The sequence below is a fragment of the Anticarsia gemmatalis genome, chromosome 18 (assembly GCF_050436995.1).
Source record: "Anticarsia gemmatalis isolate Benzon Research Colony breed Stoneville strain chromosome 18, ilAntGemm2 primary, whole genome shotgun sequence".
Classification (NCBI taxonomy): Eukaryota; Metazoa; Arthropoda; class Insecta; order Lepidoptera; family Erebidae; genus Anticarsia; species Anticarsia gemmatalis.
Genome location: NC_134762.1, coordinates 7707814 through 7720334, shown reverse-complemented (window position 1 = coordinate 7720334; position 12521 = coordinate 7707814). Strand labels below are relative to the sequence as shown.

Genomic DNA, 12521 nt, shown 5'->3' with positions numbered 1-12521 from the left:
ACTTCGTCCGCGTGGGAACCCTTCCCGTGTATATCCCGATCCCTCGGGAACTTCGGGATAAAAAGTACCCTATGTGTTATTCTGGGTCTTCAGCTACCTATATACCAATTGTGTCGTAATCGGTTCAGTAGTATTTGCGTGAAAGAGTAACAAACATCCATACATATTTACATTCTCACAAATTTTCGCATTTATAATATTAGTAGGATATTTTTCGTTTCAACTTAGGCTGCTTCTCGCAAATCTGTTTAATGCTTATCGAACTTAACGTAACAGCTAAATCTTCTGTTTTCCTATAAACCTTAGATACTACATTGTTAAGAAACCCATAACGGCCCACAGTAGCAATGATCATTACACTATAATAAATCTTTACTGGGCCAGTAGTCACGTAAACGTTTTAACTATAAACTAAATCGTTTTGTTATACAATAACAGTGTAAACTAGGTTTGCGATGATTGATTCATTTTGTGTAGCGAGTTAATTTATAGCTTATATCTAGGTGGAACATTTACTGTAATACATTATTCTATCTTTACATTATCTTTTATAAATCAAACAGAGCAATATGCTAAAAATGTATCTTCTCTTTACGTAATGCAAAGGAGAAAAGTAAAGAGGGCCTTTGCCCAGCAATAATAAACAATTAAGAAAAAATATGAAGAACTCATCTTGTTCATATAGGGGTAGGTCTCTACCTGCCCCTATATGAACAAGATGAGGTGAACCAAGAAACGTTCTTTGGTCTCTACCAAAGAACGCTTCTTGGTTCGATACTTACAATGAAGTATCTATTTAATATCTAGTATTTAATATCAAACTAAGATAGAACAGAAAAGTAACGGATAAGAAAGTATATAGGTAGTATCAAAAACTCAGAAACTAAAAGTAAAATTACGAAACGATCACAAAAACAGTTTTAACTTTTAACTAAAAACTAAAGTGAAAGTTAACGAAATCAATAACTCATTTCTCAGTCGTCTGATGATGCCGGCAGTTTCAAATAAGGCAGGAGACCTAATTAAAAGTTCGCGAAGAAGCGAGATATGGTCAGATTATGTTCAAGTTGCGTACGAGTTGCACAGGTATGACGTAATGAAACCTGTTTGTGACATAATGAGGTGAATTCTGAGATTCTTAATTATGGGTTTGGTGATTTTTTGGCACTGTTTTTTGTCGGTATGATGGTAATGGTGGTCAAACAGGATGTTGGCAGTTACGAAACACGGAATAAGTATGCGGGTGATCTGCAAGAAATCATTATCACTAAACTTGTTCTAAAGCTTAAAGAAAGCATTGTGATGAGACCTTTCATGCCTATTAGGTTATTTGAAACATTTCTTAAAAGTATGTAAAGATTCCAACCCTCGCTCGATGTGGTGGACACAAGGCCTAACCACTCCCTCGATTGGAGGAGGTCCTTGCCCAGCATTAAGACATAAATAGGTATAAAATAAACCGCATTATGAACGCATTACTACTGTCTCTGTAAAGTAAGATACTTGAGCCCTTTTAAAGATTATTCAAAAGTTATTTAACCAACGGAATTATATCAAGTTTATATTAGTAAGTAGGAATAAAAAGTCTTGAAAAATACGGAACTGTCAACAGTAAAACAAAGAGTATATTTAAAGGGCAGTTTGAGCAGCTGTAAAGTTAAACAGACGCATAATGTAACAGGTGGTCATATTTTGTTCCTATCAGCTGGTCAGTGGAAAAATATGATAAAACCTAGCCGAGTAATATATTAAGAACTAGGTTTTTATATCCGTGGTTCTATTTTTATGGTTTTACTGGGAAATACCATGCAAAGTTTTCAGAGCCAGGAGTTTTGGCACAAAAGAAGAATATCGCGACCAATAATATAATGAGTCGAATTTAGTAGCCATTTCATTTCAAAGCGGTATGAAATGAAAAATGTATCAAAAATTTCATTTATTTTTTCTAAATGAAGATATGACGATTGACGGACGATTGAAAAGTCTGCTCTGTACCTCGATTCTGTACAAGAATCGAGTACCGACAACCGGCTAGCTATCAAAATTTTGACATTTAGAATGTACTGCCAAAATGTTTCCTACGACACCCGCCAGAGGCGCTGATCAGATTTTCATACAAAATTTCTCGATGACAGTTCGGTTGTCGGTAGTCGATAGTAATAGAGAATCGAGGCACTGAAGTATTGATGTTCTGAACAACTAAAAGCTTGTAAACTACAGTTAAGTATGAAGAATGTTAAGTGATTTGTATTCCTTATCGAACACACCTTGAGTGTGTAATTGTTCCTACAATTGAAAGCATTTAATGGCTAGTTATCTCACGAGCTAATGGATGACTAAACTAAGTGGTAATAAGATCTTAGTGCCCTTCCTGGCGTAGTGGTTGCTGCGTCGCTACTATTGCGCGATGGTCGTAGGTTCAATCCAAATAAATGTGTAATCCGCGAAGTTGATTTAGGCCTAGTTGTATTTATGTCCGTCCTTTGTATGTTTGTAACAATCTCTAAGAGTTAATACAGAATCGTTTAATAACTATAGATAGCTCAGTTTTCTACAGCTGTACCAGCTGTAGAAAACTGTTGAGTATCGAGAGTTTGACTTTTAAAAATGTACTGCCAAAATAGTTCTTACGAAGCCTAGTAGAGGCGCTATACAGATTTTCGTGTAAAATCTCTCGATAGCTAGCCGGTTGTCGGTAGTCGATAGTAGTAGAAAATCGAGCTACTAGTCAGCATTTACAACAAAACAAATAATATATACTAAAACATGCGTCGCGTTAAGGATCCGTTTAGCAATTTTGTGTTTAATATATATTAAACACAAACTTGTTTTATTTTTATATTAATTTATTTATGTCTAATATAATGTTATTTTACTCCTTCATCATTGTTTCTCAATTTCACTTTCACACTCATTCACTCCACCTTTAAACGTACCATGAAAACTAAATTATCTATTAAAAAGTCACGACCCGAGCATCGAATCGATTAGTTCCCGCCATCAATGTGACAAAGGCAGCACTGAATCAATATAATGTAAGAGTAATGTAACGTGTGCAATAGTCGCGAATGATCGTAATTGGTTACGTCATTTAAAGTACTGGTCGAAAGAAAATTGTTCAGAAGTTTTTTTTTTATAAATTTTATTTGGTATTTAATTAAGGTATTTGTAATGGTGATGAATATGTTTATGTTTTACATAAAAATAATAGTTTCTCTATAATAATAAATACATTTTTTATCTATAGTTTAAAAAAATGTTTACATAAACTATACTTAGTTAAAAAATACTGATATCTGTAAGATATCAGTAATTTTTACCGTTTTAATTTTTTGTCCAATGATATTTTTACCAATTATAAAAATATCATTGGACAGCTCGGTGATTTGTTCAAGATTAAGTTAAAAGTAGTTCATTTTAGGTTTTTATTCCATTCCACTTAAGTAGTTCAATCAAACTGTGAAGTTCAGCCTTGTGTACTTTTAACAATTTGCAATTTCCCACTTTTTTGTATACTTCTTAAAAACAAAAATATACGAGTGCTAATCGAAAGCTTATTAAATAATTTACTTATTTATTTGAAGCTAAAAACTTTTCAAGGTTTCTTGAAACTTATCTCCTGTTTACATAACACAATAGTTGTATATAATAAACCTTCCAAGTCAAATCATTAAATCCCATTAAACACACACTCATCAATATTTTACAAACTTTAAAGCTATATCAATCACTTTTCCGCCCACCAGTACAAAAGCCAATAGGAAGTGACGTAAGCCAGTGCCTTTAGCGTCCGAGCGTCTCGTAAAACATGTGAATTTGTCACTACTATGTGTATGTTGCAATGAAGTTTACAGGGATTATGTATGTAGGTGTAAATAGGTCGAGTTACTTAGGTGATAATTTAATTAACGTGTTTTGTATAGGTACTTTGGTTTTTGTTTGGAAGTTGTGTTGAGTCGTAAAACTAAGAAAATTCAGTTTTTTTTTTAATATTGCATACTTACGACTTTATATCTCTTGAAAATCAAAACAAACACAATTGAATGTTTTGGTAGTGGCTAAGCTTTTAAACAGCTATGCATTTTATTGTTAAAAATAAATAATACAATTATTTTAAGTAGTACCATCTTTTGTCGAAATATAGAACTACTCTAACGTTGCTAATGTACGTAGACTCAAACTTTAAATAGTTACATAATAACCCAATAGATGGCGCTAACCTTAAATTAATTACAACGCTATCTATCGGCGAGTACCAAAACGTTATTTCTAAAATAGTAATTTTACATCTTTTTAAGCTTTTTTATTTCTCTTTTACAGAGTTACAAAGAAAAAGACGCTGGCAAAGTAGTAGTGTACACGACAACGATGGGCATCGTTAGGAGTACGTACCAGCGCTGTGTCCTAGTGAAGAAGATCCTAAGGAACTTACTGGTGAAGTATGAAGAAAGGGATGTCTTCATGAGCATGGAGTACCAAGACGAGATCAGGGACCGAATGAGGAGCGACCAGATCCTCGTGCCTCAGTTGTTTGTGGATGGACAGCATATTGGGGTATGTACAGTTTTATATTGACCACTAACCATACGGCAAAAAATGAAACCAGTTGCGCTTACGGATCGGAAATTATATTATCAACAACATTGGGTTAAGCAACGTTTAGTGAGGTCGCTCTATAGATGGGTAGTCGTGCTAAAGATTGCGGCCTTTAAGTTGAGCGCCACTGTAATTTGGACGGTTTTAAGTCACTTCCGGTAATTTTTAAATAAGCTGGCACTAGAAGGCAGTTGTTAAGCACTGTTGAAGGCTGCCGGGCTGAAAACAAACGTTAAGTTGACAGTCCAACTCTGCAAGGACCTTCCCCATGGATTTCCAAAAAAAAAGATTAATAAGAATTTTATGAAAAAAAAAAATGCTATCCAAATAAATTCTTCGGATTCAGTAATTATTTGTTTGGTTTCCGAATCATCCTTAGCGTCTTCTAAGAAATAATTTATTGAAATCGTAAGTTGTACCTTCTTCGAAACGTATCAAGTATGTGTTGTATTCACAGTAAAATGATTTTTGACAATTATTTGTAAATGGCCTTGTACGTTTGATCATTGTATGACTTTCCAAGGTAAAGATGATCCGTAAATGCTTTTTACTAAGCTCTATTTTTTTATTACTTCACTGAAGCACAAATCTTCGTGTAGAGGATAGTGAATCTTGAGAGATGTGTATCGTGCTTAACTCCCAGTTAGATTAGTGGTGCATAATAAATATGCATGTTGCGTTTGTGAAAAGAAAAAAGCAGAAACATAAAATAACATAACAAATCTTTTACCCATCACTATAGTATCTAAGTTTCTCCTTTCACTTATCTCTAAAAATGCAGACACGGCAATAACGTTAAAGTTAAGCACACTCAAATACTAAAACTTACTTATATTAACTTATTAAACTACAATAATGAATTGGGGATCGAACCCACGACACCCGACCTTATTAAAAAGCATAGCGACAATTTCAACACAAACCACCAATTATTTTGCCCAAAAACATTTCATGTTGTCACACTATGCATACTTTATACCACATGCCATAGCCCATGGCCTACAAACCCCATGATTATGAAACAGTCACAATGCACGAACAGTGGTTCTAATGTAATGTTTGAAGGACAAAGTGTTGACAATTACGCAAATACTATGGTAATTGGTACATGAAAATTATGTTAACAATGTTATGGTTTGTTTACTAATGAACAGGTTTCTTCGATTTAATGAAGTCACAACATGTCTGTAAATGATTTGTATGAATAAGTGTAATAGTTAGGAAATTATTTAATTTGTTCACCAGCTCCGAAGAAATTAATTTCTTTCGAAAAATTTTTCGTAATAAAATTACTATCTACTCTACTACACGCTTCACCAGTTAGGCAAAAATGTTTGGTGCAAAATTAAGCTCTGAACTCAATTAATACTGTATTTTTGCATGTTCACTACCTGGACAGTACCTACCCATGCTTTAGAGTCAAGAGTTTTAGAGACAAGTTTATACAGAGATTAATTTCAATGTTACAAATTAGATTAAATTTTGTAAAAACTTTTCAGTTGTCCGTCCTTCAGAATAGGAAATTCACCTCTTAGAAAAATATTTAATATAAATACGAATAAAATACATAATGTTCTAAATAGGGCATAACTATGAACTGAAGAGTAAATAGGTTGTGTAACAGTGATGAACACGTTACGGTCAGACGTAATTAACGGTATGATAAAGAATAGACGGGACCGCTCATAAAACTGACTATCATTGCGTTAAAATAGGGTTGGAGAAATCGTTACACATCCTTAAATATAATTTTGCAGAAATTCTTTATAATGGCGATACCTTTGCCTTATTAGTTTTACCAATACACATCATAGACATTACACCATTTGCCCTCTTCGATCCGTGAAACTTGACTGTTTTGTTCACGTAATAAGATTTAAAGGTAAAAGTTATCTGATTTATTTAGGTTGTAAATTGATTCAAAATCCATTGTTTTTTGCGAGTACCGTGGTTTTTGTGAGTAATGCATCACGTATATAAAATATTTGCATTAACAATAATTATAGGACGTAAAGATTATAAAATACAAACTTATTCACTAATCGAAAAAAATATGTTAAAAAGATTTCAGTAATATTTTTCAGTACCATTGAATTTTCCCTCTACTAATTTACAGCATACAAAATAATGCTTATAATCCTTTCAACCCTATTATAGTAATAACAACAGGTAGTTCCGGGCGTCCAAAGCGAGTAGGTACTCAGTTTATTGCTAACATCTGGTGAACGGCAGACAATAGACTTAGTTATATGTATAACTAGAATATACAGTTCTAGATTTTAGAGGCGTTACAGGACTACTATAGTCCGACAACTTAGTAAAGAGCCTCACCGTGCACCATTTATTTACATTGTAATGAATAATTGTGTATTTCTAAAATAAAGTGTCTGTCTGTATTATAATTCAAAGCTTATTATATTTTAACTTAGTATCATAATATATAATATTATTATATCAACCCGCACTTGGCCAGCGTGGTGGACTCAAGGCCTAACCCCTCCCTCATTACGGGAGGAGACCCTTGCCCAGCAGTGGGATATAATTGGCTTAAATTTATTTATCTTATAATTAGCTTTATCCTATAGTCATAACTCTGAAAATTATTAATCGATACATTTTGCTACTAGCTGACCCGCGCAACTTCGCTTGCGTCACATAAGAGAAAAGTCGTCAAAATTTTCCCCGTCTTTGTAACATTTTTTACTCGTACTCTGCTCCTATTGGTCGTAGCGTGATGATATATAGCCTATAGCCTTTCTCGATAAATGGGCTATCTAACACTGATTTTTAAAAAATCGGACCAGTAGTTCCTGAGATTAGCGCGTTCAAACAAACATACAATCAAACAAACTCTTCAGCTCTCTTCAGATTCTTATAGATCGTATTATTACTATTAGTATAGATCGTAGTATCGTATTAGTATAGTTCTATTGTCAAAACTCTGTAATTTATTAATCGATATATTTTGATATTTCAAACGGTTTGAAACATAACAAACAATCCAAGCTTGTATGATTGAAATTATTTTTTATCAGAATAACCAGGTACGAAGGCTTTTATTTTGCGTCAACAATACGTTATCGTCATAAGTGCGCTTCTATGTTAGATGCGGTATAAGTTTCAAAGAAAAACAAAGTAAAATACACGGAGCTGCTTCTTCGGTCGCGTTGAACTTTAACATTCAACAGGTGTAGTTTTATTGATCGTCACACTGTTGTAACGTTCTAGGGTCTTTGCTAATACAATACTATGAGAATATAGCTGGTTTTGGTTGAGAAATGTTCGGAAATGTAATGAAAACTATTTTACGAATTGATAATCAATACTTTATTTCTTTTGATGAGTTTTAAAGCAATATACTGGGCTTCTAAACGCTTGTGCTCTGAACCTAACGGCTAGTGATTGATTGTAAGACGATAAAAAAGTAAGCAATTTAAAAAAACTTTCGACCTGTATTTATGTCAAATCAATCAAATAGAGGCTAGTTTCACAGCTCATAATATCAGATAACCTATCTGTAAGATAAAATGACATTACATGTATGAAAACAAATATCAAAATTCCATCCATTCGTAGATAATTATACTTATATTCGAAACTTCAATTCCAATTCTCCTCCATTAATAACTATATTAGCTTCGTACAAAAAGCATTTTCCTCTGCACTTCCCATTACTAGGAAACATCAAGTCTACCGATCTCATTGAACTAAATATACGTAGCCTTAATGACTTAGAAACATACATACTTATACTAGCGTTTACCCGCGACTTCGTCCGCCACTTGAATTTTCCAATGGGAATGCATCATTTTCCCGGGATAAAAAGTAGCCTATGTCCTTTCTCGGTTGTCAAAATATGTCCATACCAAATTTCATGCAAATTGGTTCAGTAGTTTAGGCGTGATTGAGTAACAGACAGACAGAGTTACTTTCGCATTTATATGGATGAAATGATTGTAGAACTTTTTATCTTACTGCACTATATATTAGTACAACTTTAATATGCAATTTGGTTTCAATATGTTATTTTGATGTCTCTAATGGACTAAATGTAAATGTTATTTAAATGAACTAGTTTCGTTAAGATTTCTTAAGATAGATTAGGATATAAGACAATTTCAACATTTAAAGATGTTTGATGCTTAATGGTGGTTCAAAAATAATGTGTGTAGTTTCCACACAGCTACCATTTTGTACGGTCGTAGTTTGGATTCCCGCTGTTCTTCAATTGGATGTTAACTATGCGATCTAGAAATAGCTATTTTTGGGTCTGGTTGTACTTTGTGTATGTTAATTATTGTAGACTCAACAGCACAAGATTATTCTTAGTCCTAGATTTTATTTAAATGGAACATTATCAAATTGTGCTTGGCATCTTCAACTTGCATATATTTTATTACTTTTCTCTACATTACCAATTTTCGTAACTATAAGACAGCCTGTATCTGACTAATGTGGCTTACACGTGTTTCCTAGTTCGTATAACATGACCGTCAAATATGTCTAACACGACCTATAGTATAGAACTGTGGGTATCTGCGGATCAGATTACTGGTGTAAAGCCTCTCTATCATAGCAATCGAAGCTAGACGATGACTGACATTAGTCTGTGTCAAGCAATTGATGGCCATGATTTTGTGTAACGAGATTTGGAGTGAGTGATACGATTTTCCAAATATTGTCCTAAAATTTTTGCTACTTTAGGGTAATGAAAGTATTTTAATCTTATTAAAATTTACTATTGTTTCGGTACTTCAAGTGCTTAAATTAAATACTATAAAATACTACATTGTGAGTTTAAGGTAGACGAGTCGTTGCCACTGCAACAATAGAGTTCTATGAAGAAAGTTCTACATTACCTACAGTAACTTAATAATCATCATAATAATTGAAACTTTTAAGTACGTACGTATTCTATTAAACCCTAAAACCAAATAGAAATAGGCTATTGAAAATGAAGGAAAACATAATTGTTTATTTAAAATCAGTTCATGGGAATACAGTGCTTGTACACCACAGTTTCCCATCGACTAGTTTGTCGCTACGTCAATTATATGGAGCCAAAGGTCAAGAGCCAGGCCGTGTGGAAAATTTTAGGTAAGGTTTTTCCATACCAGATTTATTCTGCATTTTACCTGAAGGAAGACTTATTTTAAAGTGAATTGTAACAAATATAAAATTTATTTTGTTTTACAAAGGTTTACCTGTAAAATGAAGTACTTTGTAAGAGGCTTGAAGCACGCTTTACTTTAAAATTGTATCTTCGAGTAAGTTAATACTTTGTTGTTAGTTGCTACTGGCATGTAGGACGATTTCAATCAGAAATAAACAGGCAGGTAACGAAAATTTCTATAAAGATAGTGATTTTTTATCGTTTAATAGACAGCCAACGTATACAGAGTCCTTTGAGAGTTATACAATTATGATTTTGTTAAAAAAAGATTCGACACGATCCGTTTTAGAGTCAAAATTCAGCATTAAATTGAAATGGTACTAATATTTAACTACCTCTACATTAACGATGCATTTCTACAGCCCTAGCCGGGAGTATCGAGAACTGAGAGATTGACATTTAAAATGTACTGCAAAAATAGTTCCTACATCGCCCGCTAGAGGAGCTGATCATAATTTCATACAATATCTAGGTAGGCAATTTTCGATACTCAATAGTTGTAGGAACTAGCCTCTCTGCTCTTACAAACCATTGCAGTTTATTTGTCTACATTCAATTACTGTAAAGATCATGCACCAGATGCTACTTGACCTTAATTACGTGGCCATTCAAAAATTGGTTCATACGCATCAAAATAATTAATTGTTATATTTTTATGCGTAAAACGTGATCGTTGTGAAGGGTACGTAATGGCCATGAATAACATCGGGTGTTATAACAGATTGTTTAAAAAGGCTATTAAGTAAACAAATTAAAGGTTTCAATGCACAGGGTCTGACTTCCGAATGCTGTCAAGATGTAATTATGATGTTGGTACAACCGGACTTGTTTTTTCTCCTGTGATTAATGCAAACAGCTCGCTCAAAACAACTCATTAGGCATGCCTGCTTGCCTGTTTTCTCATGGAATTAGGCACTTGCTATGATCCCTAAAAACTTCTTTTGATTTATTCGCATCCCTACATCTTTCATAGGGGAGAGGTGCCATGAAAGGGACATTTATGTTGTGGAGCCTCTAATAAGTATATAAAATATTATTTTTATTAGGTTGGAGTTGAACGGGAAGCCTTCATTAATTAACTATTGAAATAAAATACAGTTATTATTAATTCTAGCTGTTGAGTCATTTATTTTTGCATTTTTCAAAAATGTGTGTTTTGTCCCTTTCATAAATGGCCTGTTTTGAAAGGGACATGATCATTTATGAAAGGGACAGTACAAAATATCTGAAATAATCAGGTCAAATTAAGTAAAAAACAAACATAATAAAGGAACCACCACTACAATATATAATTTTAAGAAAGTTTACGATCAGATTTTAAAGTAAAGGAATTGTTATGTCTAGTCTTACTATTTTTATTATTAGAACATAACAAGTTATTATATAACATGTAATTGAAATAGAGATCAATACCTAGGTATATTACATAGTTTCATAAACATCTTAAACACTAATTAACTGTCTTCTTTAACTTTGGTTAGGTATTATCCGAAAAATATTTTTAGTGACAAATTGAAAATGCCTTTAATGCCACAGGTTTCGTGTGTCCATTTGGTGCATATCATTCACTGCCTCTTCAATTTATTTGGCATCAACACCCGGGTTCTCTTTTTTGGTGACATTTTATCTGCAATGATAAATAATAATTGATCACAGTTATATAAGCAGTCATGAAAGGGACGTCCCGTTCATTACCGTTTGTTGTGTCCCTTTCATTAATATCATACTCAAAATGAAAACATAACCACAAAATCTACAATTGTAAATAAAAGTGTTCTTACCTTTTGTTTTAATATTCGTGTACGACAAGGAGATACTAATCTTATGAAAAATAATAAATAATCAATTCACATCACTTGAAAAAACGTTTTACAAAAATAGCTAAAAAAATACTTTTCTACCGTAATACGAACACTCACACGCGGTGACCACCTTTGAAGTGACAGAGGCATGAAGTTAGGTGCGATCGAATGTCCGTTGGTGCTGCCATACAACAACAATAATGTTGATCTAAATCGGTTTTTATTTTAGCTGTGATTTGAAATGTCCCTTTCAATACGTGTCCCTTTCATGGCACTTCTCCCCTACAAGACCGCCAGTTACTTTCGGCCAGTTTCAAAAAAGTCGATAGCGAGGTTCTCCACTAATATTGACTATCGACCTATCAAGTGCCTGTAGCGGGCAACAGAGTATATTGTCTTAAGACAAATCGCGCTACATGTGCGTAAAATTCATCACCAACATGATCAGCTTTGTAGTGTCACTGCCTTTGTAAGCAATTTTTGACATAAATCCCTACTTTAATTGCTAATATTGTGTAGCTCAAAATTATAGCGGACGTTTTCAAAGAAAAGGTTTTTTGAGACAATTTTATGGAAATTCCCATGAATATTTTGCCTTCTGGTTCCCTTCAGTCGAACACTGGATAGCACGCGTATACTATCACCGTCCACGTGCGACTCGCCCTTGACCTAACCCGTGCGATGCCCGTAAACTTGGGTATTATTTGTTTTGTTTTCGCTAATAGATTGGTGGTTAAAATTGATTCAATCACGTGAACGATTGTGGGTTTTGATAACATATTTGTTATATTTGTGGTGAAATTATGCGGTGGTGTGGCATTGAGGAGCATGTGGCATATTGACATGATATATGGCCCGTGTCTTCCGATATCCCATGTGGTTATCCAGTCTTAAATCTATCTGTGTACCAAATGTTATCCAAATCCGTCTTGTAGTTTTGGCGTAATTAA

General features: G+C 33.6%; 1 protein-coding gene across 1 annotated transcript in view; it reads left to right on the top strand.

The window, feature by feature from the left end:
* The window catches only part of LOC142980400 (uncharacterized), a 61715-nt gene that overhangs the window by 33826 nt on the left and 15368 nt on the right, over nucleotides 1-12521 (top strand). Inside the window, exon 2 of the mRNA XM_076125740.1 lies at nucleotides 4321-4554. Within this exon, the coding sequence (XP_075981855.1) occupies nucleotides 4321-4554 (234 nt within the window). The remainder of the gene's footprint in view (nucleotides 1-4320; nucleotides 4555-12521) is intronic.